Here is a 26,673-nt window from a genome sequence, read left to right as displayed (position 1 = left end):
AGTATTCATTAGGAAGATATGTCAGCACTGGAAAGCAGCCGAGGCCTGGCTGAACACAAGGTTCATTTCTTCCTGGAACAGGAGTTCTGCGCCTGGTCTGAGGCTTCACTTCAAAGTCTCTAGAGTTCAATTAAAACTGGATTAGGTAGAAGCAGACCCTTCTTTGGGACTTTCTGTTCACTGGAACTCTACATATACTGACAGCACCCTAGACAGAGGTCTAGCCCTCCAATGAATCAGTTGCTATGGCAACCGTATCATTACCATTGCTCGGCAGTTATGACCCTGAGTCTAGAATAGCTTGAAAGCCTAAGCCCACAGCCCTCTCTCTGAATTCTTACCACTTTCTTTTATTATTTTTAGTGTTATTAGTGAATTCAACTTTTAAAAATAATTTCTTTGAATGAAGCTGATTTACATATTAAATCTTAAAGTGTGTTAGAATAAAAAATCAGTATTTACATATAATATACAAATACATACTAAATTTCTTCCTATTAAAAACCAAATGCAGCTACTATGAAAGTATATATCATATTCTCCAAAAGCAAATGTATTTTTTCTACGCTGCATATAGCTTCCTATAATTACATCAGAAAATTCTTCTACCATGCTGCAGTTATTTTCAGCTTCAATGTAAAGCATTTCATTTCACCAAAAATCTTGTTTTCTCATCTCAAGAAAGAATAAAAATAGAAAGCCACATTTTTAGCACAACTATATGACATTTTATTTATACTTTAAAAATAAATTGTAAATATTTAAAGCTATGTTTGTTTCACTCTAGTAAAGGAGCAAAGAGAAGGCCTTGTTACAAACAAAATACCTTCAGTAAAATTTAAATATTTTAAATTTATTCTAGATGGGAAAAATTTAGGTGGAAAAATATTTTATCCAAAAAATAGGAAATAGTTACACCAAAGTCTGAATATATGAAAATCAAGAAGCAGATGCCTATTTAGCTGAAATTAGAAAGGACTACTTAAAGAACATACTATTAGTAAACTAGTCCAGCTGCACTCGCTCTTAAACACTTTTCAATTTCAGTGGTTTTACTCACTCAGATAACACAATATTGATTTCTGAATAATTTGGCAATAAGAAGCACAAAACATAATAAATAGCAACCATAGTATTTGGAATTCCACAATAAAATTATTTTCAACCTATTTAGACATATTTTCTGTCAGGAGAGATGTTTTCTTTTACTTTTTTTTTTTTTTAAAAGGAGAGATGTTTTCAATCCAGTGTATAAACCAGAAACTAATGCCATCCAGTAACAATGGCACTCTAACTTAATGTTAACAGGATATTCTCTATGTCTCAAATTTATTGACCATAAGTATAAACTATAGGCATAAGTCTTCAATTTGAGCATGGAAAGACATTCAAATATTCAAAAAATATCTTTAAAATAAAACACATGTTGAAAACTCCTCTCCAATTAGTTCACTACTAAATATGTGTCAATATATATTGTTTCTAACAACCACAGTATAAGTAAATAAGTTTAAAGAAATTTCATCAATTATTTAAACATTGCATTAGTAATGGTTTTTATATTTTGCTGTAGTTATCTCTGAAATAATATTAGAATGTCCCTCCACTTCTCCTAAAAATAGTAAATTCAAGCTGTTTAAAGGATTTTCTTTAAAAAATATGACTTTGTGTTTTATATACAAGAATATATTCTTAAGCAAAATAAATATACCTTTTGAGAAAGTGGAATACACAGTTGCTTCCAGTAGAGAATTTAAAATGGTAATTTTTGTTATAACTGACTATAATATTTAGAATGTTCCTAGGATCCCCCAAAGCAAAACAGCAACAAAACTGAAAGCCATAAATATGAACAAATATTACCTTGTAAATTAATGAGTTATTATTTAATTTCTTTCATCTATGTATCTTTCTCCTGATACTAGTACTATGATGTAGCATAGCATTTTCCTTAACATTTTCATGGGTGACAAATTCAATTAAATATATTCATTACTCTAATGTTCTACTTGGCAGCTTTAGTCAGCATGAAAAATTAAAAATATATTAAAAAAATGCTATATGACCTTTGTATTGATTGGGCTAAAATGGCTTTAGCCTGGGTGTGGATGATGGGGCAGTTGGGAGGGAAGAGAGAAAAGCATACAAATACACACGCTCTTATGTTTTCTCTTCCAATTACTGAGGGAGATGATAAAACCACAGCAAATGATGTATCAGCTCATTTTATCTTATCGCTTTGGGGCTAGGTGACAATGAAGTTCATATTTCACTGGCTCCCATTGAAGATTGTGAAAATTACTTGCCCTCATGACCTGAAATTTCACTAGAAGACAGAAATTTCTCTTCTGCAAAGTAATGCAATTTTTCAGATGTCAACCTTTAGCCCAGCTTTAAAAATTAATTTCATTTATATTAACCAATGATATTGATATTTTCACAGAACGTTCTTTGATACATGAAGCACTGACTGGCAAATTGATGTTGCTTTAGATGGGCAAAACTATTTTACTTTAAGCTGCTATGGCAGGCAGATTTATGGCAAACTGAAATTCCCATTTCATAACTTAATATTTGTGCTGAAGCAATGCACCTTTAAGCCTTTGGCCTGTAAATAATTCAGACTCTGTACTTGGTTCTATTTTATTTTCAACATTCCTCAGCTTAAAAATAATTTACATTCTATATGATACATTATAAAATCCAGTTTTTAAACTAGTAGTTTCTATATAGCTTAATGAGAAAAATTCAAAAAGTAATAAAAAAAACAAAGAAAATAATTATTTTTAAACTAATTTTAATTCAGTTTTAAAAATGTATACCTGTAGTTTTGTGGGTAATTTTTTTTTAAGACAAAAACCCCAACTAGAACACAAGACATAACTAGAGTGTGGTCATGAAGAGCATAGATGTTCTGTATTTGTTTTCCATGAGTGCACACAGGGAAACAATTAGGTATAAAAATAGCTGAGAAAGAGCAAGACTAAACTTAGAAATGAATCTGAATCTAAATAGACAACACTGGGGTTTGAAGATATCTTTTATGATGCAAACATAAAGCTACACTACAAGTTTCATCATGAACACAGGGAAAGATTTTCCATCTTGTAGGAACCCAGAGGATGCAGAGAGTACCTTCAGAATAAAAGATTTACAATTTAAAATAAGTTTATAGTAGTAATACTACTAAAACATCTACAGTCTAGCATTCTAACATGTCATTATATCCTAAACTTAGTAAAGAGCTTTCCAATCATTCCTGAGGACAATTATTACACCAAACCCTTCTCATTTAATAATAAAGCAGCATGGACGAGTCAGAAAGTCACTTATTTATTTCAATTGTTTTCACTCAAAATACTTTAATACATTATATCTTTCTATACTCCAAAATCACTTGTATATCTTATGATGATGTTATACAAATTATTTTTCTTTAAAAATATTTATTTATTTATTTATTTATTTTTTCATTTATTTATTTGATCTGGGGCTGGCAGTCTCACTCAGGCTAGAACAGAACTTACAATGTGGTATGCACCTAATTAGGAAGGAATGATCTCCTTTTATTAATTTATCTACTCAGCTTATTTTTGTGGAGCTGGGATCAAACTTGAGGTCCAAAACATGCTAGACAAGTATTCTACTGCTGAGACACATCCCAAGACCTTGTTCTTTTTGAGACAGGGTTTCACTGGGTGGCTTGGGCAAACCTTGAACTTTTTTTCTATCAAGGATGATGCTCCTGCTTCTGCCTGAAAACTGGTGTTATAGGCAAAGTACTGGTATGCCCAGCTTCAAAACTACTTATGTTATGTTCCTCTTAGCCATATGGTTAGAATAGTAACAGTGTTGCCAATTACGTTTTTTCATTGAGATCGAAAATGTTTAGTTACTTCTCGAAAACTCAGGGAAAATAACATAGTTTGTTGCTATGTTCAAATTACAAAATTTTGGCCTATTACTTAACAGTTTCTATATTCATGAATTATTATTTAACAAATTTAAATTCAAACCTAGTAATAAAACTTTACTAATTATGACATATTGGTATATTTTATAATGTATAGTTTTTAAATAATGAAGAACATTATTTTCTCAATTCTTTCTTTTCCCTCAATCTCAATGTCAAAGGTTTGTAAGAACTTTATGATCTTAAAGTATGGTAGGTTGGGTCTGGGTGGTAGAAAATGGCTTGGCCCACTCTGTTTCCTGTCAGCCATGGTTGAGTAGCTTTCTGTAAGGCATGATGGAGTGAGACCCCTGAAACTGTAAGCAAAATCACAATTTTTTTTCTTCCCATCCAGGTTCCTCCCTTGATATCTGAACACATCTTAAGTGTGCAGCAATGTCAGCTCTAGTAAGGTCACTTATTCTCTTTGTGGCAGTTGAGCTATAATACAGCTATTGCAAGTTTCTCTGGTGCCCATGTTAACTAATTAATTAAAGGGAAAAACTCCTATTTACCTTTAAATATGTTTTTTTGTGGGTTTGTTTTTGTTGTATTTTTTTTTGTTGTTGTTGTTATGAATGAGTTTTGTTGTTGTAATGAAGTTTTGTTTATTTGTTGAGAAAGAACACTGGGTGAGAAAGGAGGGGGAGAGGTTCAGGTAGGACTTGTGTTGTGGGAGGAGGAGAATATAATCAAATACACTTAAATTTACAAATTGGCTTAAATAATAAAATGACTATAAAAGGAAACAAATCCTAAGAGCAAATTAACATAAGCATAGTGTCATAGTATAGATTCTATTGCTATGACCCAAATCACCACTGAGTGTGGGAGTTGGGAAGAGTATTTCAGTTTACATGTTGTATAACATAATTTGGGGGGGGAAGCCAAGGCAGTACTAGAGGCAGAAACTGAAGGAGAGAATGAATGGAGGCCTGCTGTGTATGGACTCCTTCTGGCCTGCTCAGAAGGGCAGTGGAGGTGCAGTGGGCTGGGCCCTCCTCCATTAATTATCAAGCAAACAAAAGCTCCAAGACTAAGCCACAGGCCAATCTGATAGAGGCAGTTCTTCAATGGAGGTCCCTTCTTCCCAGGTGACTGTACTTAGTTTCAAGGTAACACAAGCTAAGATGCTCACTTAAAAGACACAAAAAGACAGAAAAATGACAGAAACAACTATAACATGAAAGAAACAATTATAATACAACACTAAAAAGAAACTACCGAATTCACGAGTGAGAATGCTTCTCCTTCTGACAAAGACAAGACTAACGAAAGGACCCAGAGCTCATTGCCCTTGGTTCTAGGCAATACTGAAAACAAATACAACAAATGGGGAGGAGCTGCTTTAAAGACATTAAACACCAAACAATACAGGACAATGAGCTTCGAGAAATACGCATAAAGGCCAGTGAGATGGTTCAGCAGGTGAAAGAGCTTGCCACCATCCCTTACAACCTAAGTTTAATTCCCGGGTACTACATGGTGGAAGGAGAGAACTACCAAAGATTGTCCTTTGACTTCCACATGGACACTTTCACACACACACACACACAAAGATGACACCTACTAATGCTGTAGTGTACTAGCTGCAAAGACTGGGCAGGGTCCACAGCAGGGAAGAATCATCCAGTTGTTGCATAATGGTTTCCTCAGAGCTCCAACATAAAGGTAGTTAAAATTTCAGCAGAGTCTTAGATTGGAGAGTGCTTCAAAGTCCCAGAGCTTTAGAGACTGCATAAATTACCAGGCAACTGACTAGCTGATATGTATAAAAACTAAAAAATAAAATATTAAAAAAACAAAGGCTAAATAATTATCTACTAAAATTCCTGTGAGTTATACTGACAGCTCTCACAAGCAGACCAAACAGCCTCTTGTCATTCATAGCTCACTGGTCGGGTACTTGGAAAGGCTCCACTGCAGTATTTGAGGAGTGAGTCCCATACTAGATGTGATCTGGTCCTGCCTCACAAATCTTAAAGAGCAAGCTATAGAGGGGTAAAGCCATAGTCAAAGAATCTTATGATAGCCCAGAAAAATGCACATCAATATTTATAGGAACTGCAACTGAATTAAATTCACCACAGCATGCATTAAATTAAAAATGACCACTCTTATACAAAAGCAGAAAAACATGACTCATAATGCAAAGGATAGAAATAAACTTAGCCAGAAAAGACACACATGCCAGAAAAATTAGAAAAGGTCATCTAATCAAACCAAATGTATTTTAGGGTATTCATTTATAACATTCATAGATATTAAAGAAGTGACATCTACCAACTCTTTCTATGTCACCAGCAAAACTCTGATGTCAGAATCTGACAAGAACATTAGGGGATAAGAAAATTCAAGAGTCAGTATTTACTGAAAAATTTAAAAAAATTAATGTAATTTATATTGTGACTTCAGGTATAGTGTAGGTAGTTTGTTCTGGAGCACTCAGGGGTCCTCACGCCAGGCTGTGGGTAGTTGGCTGGTAATGCTCTGGGTTCCTCCAGGTGGGAAGTTAGGCATGGCTGCTGTGGCTCCACGGTTCCTCACGGTGAGGCCCCAATGACACGAGAAAGTCCATGGGTTTTTACAGGCTTTAATGTCATGGAGAATGGTGGATGGATCTAGATGCAACCCCCTCCAACCCCCCCCCCCCCCAAGTAAAACCCAGGGCAGTCCTGAGTTAAATAGCAGGGAGGGGGGAGGGGCTGGGGAAGAATGTTTAATTGACTCCACCCTCTGGCCTTCAGGTACTTCATTAGTATGTAAATCTCTCTAGGGCCAGAGGCCTGTTCCTCAGGCTGTTAGCCATAGACCTCTGTGTGGGGAGTGGTTGTTGGAGGGCTGAAGCAAATGAAAAGAACCAGGGCCTGGGAGCAGAGCTGAACTGCCATCCAGTAAGGTTCCAGGGTACCAAGCTCATGCTCGACCAAGCACCCAGCTGCTTCTCACAGCCCACAGCCCCACAGTATAGTATATAAAATACTTTAAATGTTTTTCTCTAACTAAGCAGTATTATTATAAATGTCTGTGTGTTCATGTATAGTCTCTAAAAATATCCACAGTTCCTCTATATTATTTAAAAGTCTCCATCAAGCACGGTGGAATGAAGTGCACCTGAAGTTCAGTCTACTGAGAAGTCTACACCAGCAGAGCCACTTAAGTTCAGGTGTTCAAGGACATCATGGGTAAGCCATGGGCAAGGAGAACAAGGGCAGAGGGTGGGATGGAAGGGAAGGATTGGTATACCAGCTAGTTTTGTAGTTTTTTCTATCTTGACTTCCTGTGGATTTCAGAAGAGTGGCTAAATCCTTGGGCTTTTCACGAAACACTGATTTCATCACTGCCTGTTGTCTCTATTGTCAAATCAGCAAAGTAGCCTAATCACTAGAGGTCCATTTTAGAACCTGCATCCAATCACCAACCAAATCACACCACTATAGAGTCCTTTAATTTTAATGAAAGCAAATAATTCTTCTCTATAGTTATCAACATACACATTGATGTAGAGACTTCTTCCAATATTTATTTCAACAGTTTCCCCTTGGTAAGCATTAAAGGAGGACTACTCTCCATCCCTCAAATATAAACAAGTAAATGTATAATTCAGGGGCTTTGTACATTTACAGAAAACATAGACTATGCTTTAGCGACATGATATTGTATTTATGAATGTCTTCTGTTTTCTGTTGATTCATGTTTCATTGATAAAATATAAACTGGCAAAGAACATCTTGAGTGAAAAGAGAGATTTAATTTTTTGTTTAGACTAAAAGATAAGTAGATCCTTCTTCTAACTAGTGGCATACTTTTAACCAGCAACTACTCCTATTCCAATGATGAAAAGATGCCTAGACTAGTTCATAAAGTATTATCTTATCCAAAATGTGATGGATCCCCTAAAACTCTTAATTCAAATTTTCAAATGCCAAGTATTCTCTCAACCTCAATTTTAACAGCACAATCTATTTAAATTGAGTTTTCTGGGTAAAAAACAAAGAATTCTTTAATATATTATCCAATTATATAGATCCAACTAAGAATAAATTATTTTTTAAATAAATCTAAAATCTATATGTAACAGAACCGAAAAATTATACTTTCCCCTTATTAATTGTTTTACAAAGCATATCATATATAAACAAATATAGGAAGACATTTTCATATTCTCAACATAAAAACTAAACTATATAAAAATCATATATATATATAAATTTTTTTGCTGTTCCTGCACAGTATATGACACAAGTGGTCTTTTATCCTCTTCTTCTAAGAGGATACATTTGAGTTTTGTAGTTTTCAAGTATATTCTTTTCTTCATAGTCCCAAAGAGTCATTATTTTGATGACCATTTATCAGAAGCCCAAGTTCAATTTGTAAGATCTATTGAGATAGCAAATAATTCAGCCTCAGTGACTATGTGTGTGGAAATGGGCTGTGTCTCAGATAAATGGCTCACATGACTCTGGCATAGATTAGGTCATCATTCAAGATAACTATAGCTCTCCAGAACAAATACAAGGAAACACAGATTTGCTTTAGCTGCTGTTTGTGTCTGAGTGCACACTCTTCCTTCAGAGAGCTACAGTACCTTCAAAGTTTCATAACACAAGCGAAGCAAAACCATCAAACAGAAAACAAGAAACAATGTGGCAGACACTCCACAATTTTTACAAAACACACAAAAATATTCAATATGTACTTATATCTGATTTCTCTTGGGAATCTCTGTTACTTCTTTCTTAATGAAAACATGAAATCATATTAAGCAAACTTGCAGACAAGAAAATCATTATAGGCACACATTTCTATTTTTTTCCTATTACTTTTAATCTGTTTTTTTTTTTTTCACTTACTTTGCTGTTAGAAGGAACAAGGAAATGTTTTTAGAGAGGGAGATATGTTACCTACCTAGACAGATCCTCAGAACATAAATACTTTGCTAAATTCAACACCATAGTCTACCATTAATTTACAGATTCAGAAATAAAATGTGTTGTTTCAAAATAGAGAACTTCCTATTCACCCAGTACGAAAAGAATAAAATATACCAGAATCATTTTTTAAATGTATATAAGGCACAATTGTTAGTGAGGACATTCTTATAGTGGGGTAAAAGAAGAAAGAGTGCCAATAATATTAAGGAATCTACCCATTTAAAATACAGAATCTAATGCTCATCTTCTGGCTAGCCCTATCAGAGTGACCACATTTCTCCTTCTCTTTGCCTACAACAGACTTTGGCAGTTAAATCACTAAACATCCTTTCCCTACCACCATCTTTGCTTGTAATGCCATCCTTCTAGCTAGAGATTGGAATATAGCCTGAAAAGAGAAAGTCAGTGAGAAATTTGAGAAGGGATTGGAAAAATGGGTATTGTTTTCTCAATAAAGAGAAGAACTAATATGACATATTAGTATTTTTTTCCTTTCTGATTATATCTTTTTGGATTTATTTTGCCATGAAAATTTTCAGACATACACAAAAATTAGACTATCACAATGGGAGCTTTATATACTTTTTACATAACTTCAAGAATTTTGATACTGTGAATTCACCTATTTCCCTCCTGAGTTATTTTCTCCTTTCTGGAGTATTTCATATAAGTCCATTTCATCCATAAATCTTGTACCACAGCTCTTTTATCAGAGGAAGAGTTTCTAGTCGACATAAATATGATGCTGTTACACTAGCAAAACCAATGATTTCTTAAAATTATCCAGTTATCAAACAATCAATTGATAATAGTTTTTTATATTTTCCAAATAATAATGACAAAAGTTTATATATTACAGCATGTCACTGTGTTTTTCAATTAATATAATTAATAAGGCCATCTCCTCCTTTGTATCCAGCCAATTGCTTATTATATCATCGCTTAATTTTTTTCTCTGCTTCTTGGAATAAGAAATTTCTCAAAAGTAGGATGGAAGCTTTTCCTGAAATTGATTCAATGATCTCCAGAAGCAGTTCTGTGTTCAATACAGAGAATCAATCCAGGATAGTGATCTCTCCTGATTGAGAGCTGTACATGGAACACAACAGAATTCTGAAGGCTGAATATTCTGATGGTCGACCTGGATTCTCTCAAACTATCAGTGAAACATGAAGAAAAACTAAAGATGACTTAGTTCAGTAAGTTATACCTTTGCACGTCTTTGGAAATCACTAGAGGGTGGACTACAAAACCAGAAACAGTGGGCAGAGAAATCCATAACTCCTTTAATGACAGCTACAAGGCACATGTAAAAGTCAAGCTATCAGAGTGGCCGCAGTAAAGAACAGAGGCCAACCACAGTGTGTGGGATAGATGCTGTTTCCTATTTCAACAATACCACTGTTTTTCTTTTTCAATTATATGTACTAAGAACTGAACAATTTATAAAGTGTGTTTCCTACAGCCCTTGCCAGCAGGCTTTTTATTTAGAGCCCACTATGAGAGCCCTTGTAGAAGAGAGATGCCATTGTTCTCTAAAGACTCCTGAGGACAGAAGCAGTGGTTTCTAAGGAACAAAACCATGATTATTAGTAGCTGTGGGTCACCTGCAACTCCTGTTCTTTCCTATATCTTAAAACATGGCTAGTTTTTTCCTAGAATAGATTTATCTCTGATCCTATAAATTAAATTCCTTTGTTTTTTGAATTCTGTAGCTTCTTTTTTTTTCTTCATCTAACCTTGAGGGATTCATGAATTAGTGTGAAAATGAAGAAGTAATCAACCATTTGTTGTTACATGAACGACTACTATTTACACAGTAACTTTAGTATAAGCACTGATGTTTAATTTAATTGAGGTTGTGAAATGCCAGTGTTAGGAGAATATGGTAAACTGAATGTGAGAAATATGACGAAGAGTGATACATTCTTGATGACCATAAGAGGAAGTCTATATATGATATTTTAAAGAAGATTATTTTTTAAAAGTCAACTAAATAAAGAAAAAGAAAGAAAGAAAAATAGCAACATTAGCACATTGGTGTTTGTTTGTTCAGAAAAGGTTTCAGCATGTAGCCTTGGCTGACATGGAACTTACCATGCTGGCCTCCAACTCATGTAGATCACCTGTCTTTGCCTCCTGGGTGCTAGGATTAAACTCTTGTGCTGCCATACCTGGCAAACCCAGACTATTTTAAAAGGCAGTATGACTGTCTTAAAAGAATGGGCAAAGGGGTGGACAAAAGATTACTTTTAGGTTGTAAAGAGCCTTTCAGGAATATTATGAATTTTAGGCAGAAAATGTCTTCTTACTTTGTAAATAATCAAGTTTTAAAAGACATACACTATATTTGCAAGCTACCTGAGAAGATATTAGTAGCTGGGGTGTACTTACGTGGTAGTGTATGCTTAGCACATAGGGAGCCTGAGATTGAATGCCCAACATGCCCCAAATAGATAAATGAGTGAGAAAAACTAAATCTAGACATTATGTTTTCCACAGCCCTTGCATTGTAAATGTAGTTAACCTACAGACATCTTGTGTCAGCAAGTGCTAAGCAACAAAGTACAGAGGGGGAAAAGGAAAGGGAAACATGATCTAGAAGAGAACTGTCAAAGGGCAGAGGGAGAGCTGACCTTGATGAGAAGCACTAACTAAATGAGGAAACTTGGGTGGCCTGAAGCAAGCAGTTATTTGTTTTAATTATCTTTAATCTTTTTTAATAGTCCAGTCGTTATTCCCCTCCCAGTCTACCCTCTGAAAGACAAGCTCAGAAAAATTTGCTCATGGCCTCAGCACCAGGATTGAAACTTGTAAATGTGGTAAGATTAAGAAAAGTATAAGACATGTGACTTAGCACTGAATTTCCACATTCCCCTTTTCCAAGGCAATCTCTCCCTCATAGCATTGTAAGCACTTTATCCAAATTATTTAGTACATCTGTGCCCCTCCTCTCTCCTTCTCTCTCCCTCCCCTATAGCATAGAAGTCAAAAAAGACCAAGGGCTGGTATTCTCATTGGTATATACCTTAAACTGGGTGACTTTTTGAGTGCTAAGTGAGTAATTTATCATCAAAATCAGATTCTGTGGCTTTATTTCATAATCCTACATCTTTTCTCCATAGTGACAGTTCCACTCACTTGCTGACTCTGTAAGAATCCTGTACCTTTGCCATCCACCACAGCTTGCCTATAGTCTTTCCAATGCTGTTCCCTGTGCCAAAAATGGTATCTCTTTAGACAGTCCTCATCAAGGATACTTTACTTACATCTCTTCTGTTAGGCATACGGTCATAGGGGAATGAGTGCTGTATCTATCTCCTTGTAACTATCACCACAGAATACCTGTTCCTATTTGTGTATCTATACAAGAATACTGTCTATTTCCCTTTCCTAGGATAGTATGTATACTAAGAATAGAGTGCCAGGTATATAGTAAATAATAAACAAACTTTGTCTCATGAACGAATGGACATAATGTCAGCTGGTATCACAAAATACACAACTGCTGTGAAATTATTTAACATTTTCTGAGATATTAAAAAAAGAAGCAACTAAAAATATGAAACTAGAAAGACTTTGTACTGTTACTGTTGTCCCATAAAAGGACTATATTTAGAGTCTATTGATAAACTAAGATACAGAACAAACACGTAGCAAACCTACTTCCTAGTGCTCAGTTTCTACTCCCTTTCTCTCCCACATAGTTCATAGAAATCTTCAATGCAAAACTTCCATTAATTAATTAACACTATTGATCTTCTTGTATGGTTAGCTCAGTTTTCAAACACAACTGTTAATTTTTAACAGCTTATTGAAGAACCAACAATAAGGTCCACCTTGTAAACGTATGCTCTTAGCGATCACACAGGGTACTGTCACTCTCGTCTCCCTAGCAAAGCTTGATTGATTACTCCTTTTTCTTATGTTCATTAATCTCGTCACCTTATCTTTTATACCACTTCATTTTAGCAGAAAGGTAATAATAAAACCCTCATCCATTATCCTTTTACTCATCTAGTCAAGCGGAAATGGTTAATAACACGCTACAAATTGAACTTCAATCACCTCATTTTCTCCTTTGTTGAATACACATTAAAATATATTCCAAAACTGCAATTTGTTTTACAGGAGAATTTGCGTTATATTGCTACAGACAACTGGAATTAAGTGTTTCTCAGTTTGGTTATTAAATATATCCAAGTGCTCTTTTATCGATAATACTAAAACATTAACTCATTTTATTAGGGTGTAATAAGACCAGAGCCTTATCTCCTAGAGCACAAAGACATCTCGACTACCTAATAGTATGTGTTATATGATGGGTCATTTATCTTTTCACAAAAATACTAGTGATAATTTATGAATTGGTACATCATTACAGGTGAAATTGCTCTCTATTTTTAAAAGTTAATTTGTTTACATGCAGCCTTATCTTGAAATGCAAGCTCTATTAGTGTGGAGGTCTTTAACTGTCATAGAAAACAGTAAGAGAAGAATGGGTATATACATAAAATAGAAAGACGTGGTGATTTAAGATTTTAAAACCATAACCTCTGAGTGGAATAAATTTATATGTAATTAGACTATGACACTCAAAAGGAAATGGAAAAATGACTTCTCAAACCACATTAAATTTATACATACCACAACAAATAATGGCTGAGTTAGGCTCTTATACATAGTACTGAAAATACTGTAGAGAAAGAATTGATTCCTACCAAAGTAGGAGAGTACCTTTAAAAACAATTGTGAGGGCTTTAAAGGACACTGATCTTCCTCCCTTGACCCTTGACCTCTTGAATGTTGATATTACAAGTATGTACCATTACACTCACCTCAGTATCTTTTATCTGTAAACAACAAGCATGTTTGTCAGCCAAATAAAAATTAAATCAGGGCAAATATGCCAGATAGCATCACAAAATAACTAGGGCTCACTAGAAATTATCTTTGTTACTGGGGGTTAGGTGGGCTCTCCTTGGCTCCTTGGCTCCTTATTTAACTCCTTGGCTACTTATTTAAAAAAATCCATCTTCACTGGACAAAAATGCTTATGCACTTTTTGTGTTCTTTTTATCCCTCAGATTGTTTCATTATAAATCCTGTATAGATAACCTGAAATAATTACAGTTACTAATCTATATAAGAAGGTTTACTTAGGTTGCTGTTTTCCAGAAGGAGCAGATACTATGCCAGATATACCCATTTCCAGGAACATCAGTTTTAAGACTTTGCACTACAATATCCAATGATGCCGATGAATGAGTGACTCTGCTCTCTCTTCAGTATAGGTTGACTTTTATGAAAACATAAAAGGTTTTCAAGATACCTATCACATTTATACATGAATTACACATCACAATATATTATTTATGACTCCCATGAGTAACCCTTCTTTTTAATGATTGTACAAAACCTGAGACTGCCCAGTGACAAAAAGGCTTTTGTATATGGGAGCAGTGGTTTTGACTGTTTTGAGCCTGTGTGTGAGACTGAATCCAGGGTTTTATGCATTCCAGGCTTGGGCTCTTACCACTCAGCTGTATACAGCCCCTGAACACATTAATGAGACCAAAAGTCACTAAATACTTAATCCTTACAAAAAAGTGAGAACATGTGTCCTTTAAAGAAGCATGGTAAATTAATACCTTAATACAAATTAAAAAGTGGAATCAGGTGCTGGAGAGATGGCTCAGCAGCTAAGAGCACAGACTGAGTTCAATTTCCAGCAACCACACGGTAGCTCACAATCATTTACAGTGAGATCTGATGGCCTCTTCTTCTGTCATGTGAGCACACATGCAAAATAAAACACTTATATGCATTAAGAACATAAGTAAATTTTAAAAACATGTTATCAGTAAATAGACCTATGTGAATGATCACTCTTTTTTTTTTTTTTTCAATTCCCATACATCCTTGTTTTATATCAGATGACAATGCTTGTAAGAAAACAAGTTTATTTACTGAATGAGGGTCCTGGTCAATTGGCTGCTTCATGAGACCTTGTTAATGTGACAGAAGTTTTCTTTCAGTGCCAACAAAATTACTGCATAATACTCTAAAAACTGAGAATGCTATTTCTTTCCAGCATCAAACATCATTGTTTGGCATAAGTAATGGTGAATAGCAATATGTGAGCATTCATATTCTGCATTTTAATGCAGACATATTAGATACAATAGTTATAAGTCTGTATTTTCCTGATTCTTTCTGCCACGCTTCTATCTACCTGGTTCAAATGTTTAATTTACTTCTTCCCATTCCCTCTATGTATTTGTTCTTTCCTATGTTCACATGTAAACATAAAGTCAACAGCTGAACAAGTACTCATTTTAATATATACAAGAACATTAATTCTCGTCACTGATTAGAGAAAAGTATACTAATAAAGATATATTGATGCTTGCATAATATTTTGGGCTATAGGTTGAAGAAATATTTTCTAAATAAATTAAGACTTTACATTAAACATAGAAAATAGGGCCACTGGAAAGGCTCAGCAAATAAAATTCACTGCTGCCAAGTCTGATGATCTGAGTTTGCTCACTAGAACCCACGTGGTGAGATAACAGACACCTGCAAATTGTCCTTTAATCTTCACACACTTGTGGTGGCGTGCACAGCCTTTCAACCTCTTCCCTATCATAATCCCAACAAAATAATTAATGTTACAAAATGTTTTAAACATAGAAAATACATTCAGCACCATCTGTTTCCCTAGCTTAATGTTTCCTAAACAACCTCAAAGAAGACCAGTATGAAACAGGTCTTGCTTTGTAAAATTCCTTTAAAAATAAATGACTAGGTCTTACTAGGTAACCTAGGTTGACTTTAAACGTGGGATCCACCTGCCAGGGGGGCTAGGAATATAGACAACCACCACTAATTGCAGAAAAATGCACTCCCCTTAAGACACGGTGCTGCTGAGCAGCAAACTCTAGCAGTCTGTCTGGATATCCCAGTTTGCTCACACAAGACTGTTATTACATACCTGAGGAGCAGAGTTTCTACATGACTAATGAAGATCAACAGAGAACACGCCTCTAGCCAAAATTTCCAATAAGAACTACATATCACTACTTCATGGTTTTAAAAGTATGTATCATTACTAAGCCTGTATTTACCTGAAAGGAGAGGGGAGGGTTGTAAAGTGTAGAAATAAGATTTCTCACAAGACATATACACTAGTTTCTACAGCAAATCACTGCCCTAACTAAAGACGTGCCTCAGAATGAAAAGGGCTTAAGGACAAAACAACAGATACAACAAGCAGTGTTACGGAAGACATAGCTCAGTGAGCAACTTACAAAGGATATTTCTGAGAAATTTAAGTATTGTCTAAGTATAGCATAGTATTAATGAATATAGCTTTTAAAGGTTATGTCATTTTGTTCTATGAAGTAAAACATAATTTAGAGGAGCATATAAAAGTATTTAGTGAAGCAATTTATTCAATAATTTTCAGCATTTTACTTGTGGTAGTAACCACTTATCAATTGTAATGACTCTGGATACAGACGTGGCTTCTGGGTTAATGTTTTATTTCCTTTTCTGGTTGCTGATGTCATGGGCACTCCTCTTGACAAAAATCAATGAACTGCATGATCATATGCAATTTCATAATTCAGTAAATTTCAGTGAAGGCTGAAACAGGCTACTCGTGTGAGGCTAAGGAAGAAAGATTGTGTTCGCCAAGAGGTAAAGCCATCTCTGGTTACACAACATAATCTCACCTTAAAATCTAAAATTCATTGCCATTATATAATAATTAACAAATTAATTAATATAGAAACTCTGGAACAAATGGTTTGAATTCAGATTTTGGTTCTACCACAGGAATTTTCACTACAGAAACAGTAGCAATAGTTCTGTTCCTCAGTTTCCTCATATATACAGCATTAGACACGATTTCATTTGTTTAACAATAACAAATGGCTTTTCTCATCTGGGCTATTCTAAGGTGTTTTCCTCTCTCTCAACACGCTCTCCCACCCCCAACTCCATGTTTACTTTACCCTCTTTATTCAGTCCAAAATAGCATTCCTACCCCTAAAAAATAGGACAAAGAAACAAAAAACAAAAAAACCTTGAAACCCAGAAGTTTTAAAGTTAAATGAAGACCAACTTCTTACAACTATTGAAGAAAATTCACATTATCAACTTAGTCTTAAATGTTCCTTGAAGGATACATTATGTGAGGTTCCTGTGACTCAGTAGCCCAAATCTCACCCAGAAGTATACAGTATCAGTGCACACTGATGAATTGGATGCAAACAGAACTTACCATGGTAATAAGTGGCAGAGTAAATTCTGAGGTACACCTAGCTTAGATATCAAAAACGGTGCCTCAGAGAAGATTCCAAGTTGGCCTCATCAATACTGAAATTGTTTATATTTTATCAGAAGTTGCATTCTAGGAATATATTTCATAATTTCAGCTCATAGCATAATACCTGCAATGGTATTTGAACATTTATATTTTTTAAATGATGCTTTAAGTTTTTTCTATTTGATACTTTACCCTTTATTTTATATTTTTTTAATTTGAATTTTTGAGAAATTGTCTTATGTAGTCCATATTGATTTTGAACTCACTATGTACCCAAATCTGGCCTTATTCTCCTGCCTCTACCTCCTAGATGCTGAGATTACAGGATGATGTTGCCATGCTTGGCTCTATTCATTGTGTTTAAATTCTTGTATCATCTCTATTATAATAAATGTATTTTAAAATAATCATTGCTAACCTTACTAAAATCACTTTCTCTTAAATATCTTGCCACTTAAAAAAATCACAAAACATTTATCAAAATACTTAGAATAATCTCTATATTTTAGAAGCAGATTATCATTCTACTTGATAGTATGCTGGTTAAAAAATATAAATTTGAGGTATGCTAAAGGCCTCACAAATTAGTATGTATTACTCTTATAGATGCAAAGTATCTCAACAAAAAGCAAATACAAAAATGGTTATAAAATTAGTTAATAAGAATAGCAATGTATGCTTTTTTCAAAGAGTTTTAAAGTGTTGCTGGTGTCTAGCTCAATGATATGCATGGCTCATATAAGCAGCTTTAAGAGAAAAGCCACAAAACTAAGAAGAGCTGTATATCAGCAAATCAGCTTTAATAAGCAGCCCTTAGAAACTAGTCATTGCAAACTCAAACTTTAAGCTATGTTGATTTCCTACAGGTTTTTTTAATATGGATGTACTAGTAGTGTGAATTTTTCATGGCTAAGATAAGACAATGGGAACTACAACCAGCACTGTACTTCACTCAAATGCAGTGGCCTCCAGAACTGGGGAGACAGTTCAGAGAGTGAAAGTGCCAGAGAGGCAATCCCCAGAGTCCAACTACAACCAGAGCAAGCCTGGAAAGGGAATCACATGTTATTCTTGCAGAGGATCTAGATTCCCAACTATCCCTAATTCTAGTTCTGGGAGATCCAGTACCCTCTTCTGACCTCTGTAGGCAGAGGCATAGACATCATGCATCTACATATACACAGGCAAGACACTCAAACATATAATTAAATACCAAATTAGGAAAAAAAAACATGACAGGTGCAGTAACATGCAATACAATCCTAGCACTACTATGGTGAGATGCAAGGCAGGGACAGGAGACTGTAAGGAAGGTCACAGCCCACTAAGCTGAGGAGATGGATTGTAGCAGAAGAAATAAGGACCTTGCCTTAATAAGGTGTAATGTTGTCCTCTGACATATATATATGCACTAGAGCATGCTCTCATTGGTAGGCACATACACTCACTCAAGCATTTTGTAGAAAATGCAGAAAACGTAGAAAACCCTCTCATTAATGTTTACATTTGTCTATGAGTAACAGCAAGCCTAACTGCAAAATACTTTATATTATGGGAGCTATTCCTTGTTAGGTAACAAAGGTTACACAAAAGAAACCAGTCACTGAATTTAATTCGGTGCTTCAAAAATACAGAGCCTGATTCTTGATTTTCAAGCCTGGTTGCTAATACGTTTAAATCTCATGAAAGAGTAAGAAGAAAAAGGAGAAAGAAGTGCAAGACTATGGAAAGCCTGCTGGGACACAATTCTGCATCTTCTTCTTACCTTTTACGGAAAAAAAGTATATGCATTATTAAAAATAATACTGAAAAAATATATAACACATATTTAGTGTTCAATTCTACCTGCAAGCAAAAAAACTGAGATGGTACTAAAGCTCAGAATATTAAAATGCTTTTCAAAATTCATGGTCTTGTCCATGTCTTTTACTGTTTTCTTTATGTTTGAATGTGACCCGGGGTAGGACCCAAAACTACTATTCTCCTAAAAGAATGGAGCAACAGAATGACTGCTAATATCATTCTGCTACACTCACAGATCAGTGTCTTGCTCATCCATCAGAGGAGCTTCTTCCTGTCACAGATGGGAACCAATGCTGAGAACTGCAGCCAGATGATATGCAGAGATTAAGAGATCCTATAACCTCAGCACTGAACAGGATGTCTCCATCAAATACCTCTTCTCTTGGCTCATAAAACCATGAGGAAGAGAAGGTGGAAAGAGTGTAAGAGCCAGAGGGAATGAAGGTCAATAAGGAGGCAAGGCCTTGTAAACACAACAGATCAATGCACATGGTAACTCCAGAGACTGAGGCAGAATGCAAGGGGCCAGCACAGGTCTGTACCAGATGGGGACCTAGAACTTAAAGGACAAGTGAACACAAGCCCCCATCCCTAACCAAGAAGCAATCTCCATAATCACTTGCAAATGAAAATTTACTTTTCTCTAAGGAAGACTCACGGGAAACAAACTACACTTAAGGGAAGGCAACACGTCCAGCAGGAAACAAACCCAGAGGCATTTTTTGAGAGTCTTTATCTCATAATGTATTGGAGCCTTTTATTTTCTTCCTTCTTCTTTGTTTTAAAAAAATCTCTCTTTTTTTTTTTTACTTTTTATGTTTATTTATTTATTTACCCATCTATCCTTTTTTACTCTATAGGTCCTTTGCATATATATCATGACTTCCTAATGAAAGACAGAAAGGTGGTGGATCCAGATGGTAGGGTAGGTGAAGAGGAACTGGGACGGGGAGAGGGAGGGGACACCACAACAAGGATATATTATATAAAAAACTCTATTTCAATAAAAGAAAAAAACTTGAAAGTGCATCACACATTTATATATCATGTATTGTGATTTTTCTAATCTTCATTGCCCCCTCTGAACCCTTCTTCTAACCTAGTCTCCTAGTGGCTACACCATTAGAGACAATGACACCCCTCCATAGCACCTACTAAGAGTCACTACTCCTCGAGAAGAGCATTCCTATATGCAGGGTGGAAGCCCCATTTGGACAAACATCAGGAGCTGCTGTCTCTTCGTGAATGCAGCAGAAATGACATTTCTGAATTTCTGTGACTTAAAGAATTTTTGAAACTATTTATTCCAAATCAGTTTTTCTACTTCTAAAGATAATGCTAAAGAATAGTAACCCTCTTTTAAAACCAACTAAAGGAGGTGGGGTGGTGGGGAGGGCGGATCCCAGAGTAGTCCTGAACATTAGTCCCACTGTTTCCTCTCCTCTGGGCCCCTATTTACCACAGTCCTTTTAGGGTCCTGGTTCACTGCCACATCTTTTATGATAGGTACAGATTTCAAAAATGAAAATTAATTTGTTCTGGTGTCTAGCACTACTTTTTAAAAAAATTAAGCAATAAAACATAAATTATTTTATGTTGTAGTTAACCATGGCATTTTAGAATGGAATTTATAATTTGTGGGACTACTCAGTTATTAGTTTTTTACTGTTCAGTATAATTTCAAGAAAATGAAAGAAATACCCCGAAGAGGTACCTTTACAGGCATTCACTCCTTATCCCTTGATTCCAAAGAGCAGTGTGCAGCAGGAGGAGATAGCTTGCTGTCTGGAGCCAGGCTGTCTGGGTTCCTAGCACTCTTAGGCAAATTAGTTTTCTCAGGACACTACTGTTTTCAACTGTGAAACTGCAATACTAATAATTGAATGAGTTAGTATGTAAAATTCTTAGCACATTATGTGCTATAAATGGCATCTCATTTAAAAAAAAATCTGTGTGGGTACACATGTGTGCATGCACATGTAGAGGCCACAGGACAACCTTGGGTGTCATCCTCAGGAAAGTCGTCTACCTCCTGTGAGGCAGGGTCTATAATTAGCCTGGAGCTTAGTAATTAAGCTATGCTAGCTGGCCACTGAGCCCAAGGGATACGTCTATCTCTGCCTCCCCAGCACTGGGATTCCAAATGTATATTGCCATGTCCAGCATTATAAATGCCACTTACTGTTACTGTAATTACATTTTCCTTCATTTGAGATAAATGTATTAAGCATTTACTATCTACCAGATATTATTCTAAACATGAAAAATTTTATCTATGACTTATGAAGACTAAACATTAAACATGATTTTCACTACTTTCTTATTACTACAAAAAGGTGACAATAAAGCTAAAGAGAGGAAACTGCAGTCATTATCAATGGATGGCTTTATAAGGCAATGATGATGATGGCTAGCCAGTTCAAACCTTATAATGCCTAGCCATTAATGTTTTTTGACACAAATCCAAAAAACAAATAAAAAATGGGAGTTTAGTATGCTTCATGGCCACATGAAACCTGAGATTCAGTCTCTAGCACAAGACAAAATGCAGAAAAATAATTTACAGTAGTCCAATGTTTAATGAGGTATTATTCTATATATTTATCAACTTGGTGACATATGCATGAATATCATTTTTAAAGTTTCATAGCAAAACCTCAAATAAATTCAAGATACCAGTGCTATTAACAAATCAGGCCAAAATAATTATATATTTTATCTCACAGTAAAATGAAAACAATGCAAATAAATTATTTGTATAACCAAAACACAAAGTGCCTCCAAGCCAATATTTCCCCTTCCAAACTGTAAGAAATATTTATTAACTCAAGCTTTACTAATTATGTAAATTTCCATCTTTTCTGCATGTTATTTCATTCAAACTTCCCCTCTTTTCACCAATTAACAACCCTGCCAAATGTTTGGATTTGAAAGGCCACAGTTTTATACACAATTAACAGTCAAATTCTAACACAAATTACATGTCATTCTTATCTCTGTGTACACATTGAACTCCTATATCTTGTTGCCAGCAGGCAGCTTGCACTAGGGAATACATCCTGAATTTGTTTAATGTCTGGGAATAGCATTTCACACTTACGAAGGAGATACTATCCACTACTTCCTATGGGAAGTGAAATTGCCTTGCTCCTGCCTTTGTATTTTGGTCAAATAGGTAGTTTAGAAAATAGTTCACTATCCATTTACCTGTTATCAAATATTTTTATAGAGCATAACAAGAAAGGTGATCTTTAATTTCCTTAGGATTTTCAGTATGGCCATAGAAACTTGGATGGAAACATTTTCTTGAAGTACAAATGTCATTCTGCATACTTTACCAATAGAGAAACTATTTTTAAATTGGATCAATCCTAGAAAATTAGATTTAAACAGTCATTTACGAACACTTCTCTAGAAAAGGGTTGTAACACTGCAAATAACTAATCAGCCCCTTAATGAGCAAGAACAAGATAATCACCCAAATCCTCAGACATATCCTAGTCCCTTTAAGTCTGACACTTCACTGCCATTCTCTTTATACTAAAAAGGCACACAGAAGCCATTTTTATATAATAGAGTGATATACAGATATTCTATGAATTAAAAAAAGAAAGAAAGCAAATGAAATATAAATATCACTCTAAAATTAACCCTTTAAATGAATAATTTGGATTATGTTAGTTAGCAATGTAATGTCCTCCATTGGCCCCTCTATGATTAAAATTATCTCAGTACTAGAACTAATACTTATCTACCTAGTTAACACTGACTCTCCCAACTTTTCTTCGTACTTCTAGCTCTCTCTCTAATCAGCATCGATCCTTACACTTGAAACATACGATTATTTATCTAGTGCAGCTCTGGTCATAACTGAAATCCCATTCCTTCAATGATGCCTCCAATGACCTCCATTCTCCTGTTTTCCAAAACGACCTCCACACACCCTCACTTTCCCTAGCGCGGCATTTACTACAATATGGCCAATTTGCCTGTTGTTCACCCACTGCTAAAATGTAAGCTCTGTGCGGTGTTAAGAAAGCTCACAACTGCTGTGCTCACAGTTGAATTCTCAGGGTCTACACTTACCATGAGGTCGGATAGCCATTTAATTTCTAAAACTGGGTTTTAATGTGTCATCTCAGAGCAGAGCACATACACATTGTAATATTCAGGACTATACTACTATTATATTCATTTCCATTATTTAAAACACTATATTTTTATAAAATGTTTTCACAACCAATAAATGCATAAATAAATCTCAAGAACTGTTACATGTTTGGACACTACATTCAAACTGGTGCAATAGCAGAAAAAGGAGAAATCAGAGATCAAACCTGCACTTTACTGGAATTGAACTACCTTTACTAAGTCTCAACTTTCAATTTCAACTTGTAAAATAGAAAGCACTAAGAAATGCTGCTCATATTATGAATAATGGTAAAAACTGAATTTATAAACTATAATGCATATGAGACCAGTAGTATTTGTTAATATCTTTATTAATATACAGTAATTAAAGTAATCACTGGTAAAAGTAATACCGAAGGAAATTTTTGGTTAAGATACAAAATAAAAGATACTATATTAAATACTACGTATGAACTAAAAATTCTACTAAAAACCCCTTGATTAAATGTTAAAACAAATATTCTGGAAATTGATGCCCCTATACACCAAGTATGTATATCAATAATCATTAAATCCTTCGCAAAGTCTTATTCTGCTTCTTGTACTTTAAGATCCTGGTCAGGGACGCAGTTATTATTTAGAGGCCACAGACATGATTTACTGAAATAAAGCCTCCACATGTGGCTTTTTAAAAAGAACTTTGGTGTTTGTGATACAGAGGAGACACATAAATCTTCAGGATCTCACACTTTGATACAGACTTATATGTTCTAAATAAAGTCAACATGTGACTTAAAGAGTGATGGAGGATTTACAGAATATTAAAAGTTATATTCAATGTCATCTTAAGGCTACTTACCAAGGAAGTCATTTTAAAATATGTTCAAACACTGAAAATAAGTTATTTAACTCACCTTAGGATATTTATAGTGAGTAGTATCATTTATTACAACAAAATAACCCTTGCCTTCCCCCCCCCCTTTTTTTTTTGTGCTATCAAATTCAAACTGCAATTCAGGAACCATCTTTCCAAAAAAATTTTATTTATAAAAAGCATTTCCTAACCTGCTTGGACTAGTACAATTTTAAGTTTATAGGTCATAAATATAAACTTAGGTATAGTCATAAATACCTGACCCATAAATGTTTCAAATTTGGGAAGCAGAGAGCACTGCTATAATTAACAGTGAATGAACAAATTCTCTTAGTTCTAACTTTCCATATTCAAAAATATGTGTATATTTTGCATAGGAAAGCTATGCCACACTCCAGCCCGAGCAAGCCCACAGTCACAGTACCCATCTGAGGCTCCTTGGCAATATTAACATGGCCACACTGCACATGTTACTTTTAGCTTCTTTATGTATAACAAACTGCATTCAATTGGTGAACAAATACAATGTTTAGTATCATATTTAAAACCACTATTCAAACCTTTTCTTAATGCTATTATCAGTTTTTCTTTTGCAACAATTTTGTGTATAAAAATAAAAGCCCTGGATTTTTATTAGCACTGCCCCTTCTTTGTTTTGCTCCACTCTGTAAAGCCCTTTTGGGACACTAAGCCTGCATTTACTATAATACGGATTAAACTTTCTTTGTTCCACTGCACAGGGTTTGTTAGCAGGTTAGTCTTTTTACATTTTTCACAGGCTGCCTGCAGCTCACCCCTTAGGCCTCACTCAAAATACTTCTGTGGATTTACAAAAATGCCAGCGTGGTCTTGGGGTTAATTGGAAGATAAGTACTGCCTTTAACATAGACTCATTAAACATTTAGCCTTACCACAAACCATCATACTTGAAAAAGAATCCTAGAAACACTCTGGGACAAATGAGAGTTAAGTTGTTTTTAAATTTGACTACCTGTTTGTCAACAGACTTTAAAACATCACTTTACTGCCTCAATGTGATGTCATAGAACAATGATATTTTCCTGGATAGCATTATTCTGTCTTTAATCTTAGTTTCTGCATATATGGAAAAAGTTAGCAGATATTCTAAGGAAAAAGGAGCAAAAAGTTCCATGTTTCTATAGAAGAGACTAGAAATAGAAGCTCAGTTGATCATAATACCAGATAAGATTTATTTTTAAACAAAAAAAGGTTTGTTCTTGTTGTTGATTTAAACTTTGTAAAGTAAATAATCAAAAAAAATCATATAATTACAAATAGATAAATTTATAAAATTCACCAAAAATAATTAAAATAATCAATTTACCTTTTAAATTTCTAAAATAAACACTTAAGCATAAATACACACAGAGTAAATTCATTGCTCTTGTATTTTATTTCATTATGCAAGGAAACTGTTATCCAGATTAACTTTTCCATCCCCTTACCTCCTTCCAATACTATTTATTACTCCACTCCAAAACAGAAAAGAAAATACAACAAAACACACACACACACACACACACACACACACACACACTTGAACTAAAGGATTATACATATTTGCCCAAGATGCAGATAACAAAAGCAAAAGTGAAGAAAATTGAAGAGACAGCCAAACTTCAGCAACAAAATGGTTAAAGAATCTGAAGTATTGTTCCCCTTATTCTAAAAGTCGGCTCTATCATGAACAGCGCAAACATCAGACAAGTTAAGATTACTGACCATTATCTCCTTAATTTTCTCCGCTTTCCCTCACATTCCCTCTTGCTATCTGGGCACCATTTTTCTAAAGCTTTATTTCTGTTAAGAAGTAAACTTTCCCTAATCCATCTATTATGTAACCTTTAATTGGATTGGGAGCAGGGTGGTGTATAAAATAGCCCCTATTCACTCAAAAGGACTGTAGTTTTAGGGACTTAAAGGAGAAAGGTATTGTTAAAGAAAATCCTCCGGGAATCAAGGATTAAAATATGGCTGTCCTAAATTATTCAACTCTAGGACACCAATGAATTGCTTCCTTAAACAGGTAATTTTTCAAATACAAGGTATAACAAACTAAAATTAAAAATTTAAGTATAACAATGCATTTATATAGTGATAACAGACTTGGTACTTCAACTCACAATGACAAAACCAGAGAACAAAATACCCTCAAAACTCTTGCCACTCGCTCCCTCTCCCTCTCCCTCTCCCTCTCCCTCTCCCTCTCTCTCTCTCTCACACACACACACTACATGTACTTTATATTATGTTACACAAAACAAACTACTTTAATTCCTATATATGTTCTATTTCTAAATAGAAAAAGCTTTTTATTTCAAAGTACAATTGTTCTTACTTATCAAAAGATATCAGATATACAATCATCACCCACCCCCTCTATTCTCCCCAACCAGCTATCTCCTATTTCATGTGAAAAACTATGTGCTTGTGTCTAAAATATGCTTTGTTAGGGTAGAGCTTTTCTAACCTCTGTCCTGCCATGGTGTACACCCATCTCTCTGGGGAGTCTTCAACAGTGAGACAGGACAGTGGAGGACCCAACCCACACATTGTCAATTGCTTTTGGAACTAAAATGTGAAAGTGTCAAACCTGATACAGACAGTATCATGAGTGTACCTA

The 26,673-nt window shown here is 34.9% G+C and overlaps 1 protein-coding gene across 8 annotated transcripts in view; it reads right to left on the bottom strand.

Moving 5' to 3' along the window:
• The window catches only part of Lrba (LPS responsive beige-like anchor protein), a 542,935-nt gene that overhangs the window by 185,019 nt on the left and 331,243 nt on the right, over positions 1-26,673 (bottom strand). Inside the window, exon 1 of one of the 8 annotated variants that reach the window (XM_076932611.1) lies at positions 25,773-25,791. The exons of the other annotated variants lie outside the window; for them this stretch is intronic. Coding sequence (XP_076788726.1) covers positions 25,773-25,775 — 3 coding nt within the window. The 5' untranslated portion in view covers positions 25,776-25,791. Of the gene's footprint in view, positions 1-25,772; positions 25,792-26,673 lie in introns of those variants that run through there. 8 annotated transcript variants of the gene reach the window in all.

This window comes from Arvicanthis niloticus, chromosome 4 (assembly GCF_011762505.2).
Source record: "Arvicanthis niloticus isolate mArvNil1 chromosome 4, mArvNil1.pat.X, whole genome shotgun sequence".
In the NCBI taxonomy this organism is placed as follows: domain Eukaryota; kingdom Metazoa; phylum Chordata; class Mammalia; order Rodentia; family Muridae; genus Arvicanthis; species Arvicanthis niloticus.
Note: the sequence above shows the minus strand (reverse complement) of the source record. Positions and strands in the feature narration are given on the sequence as shown.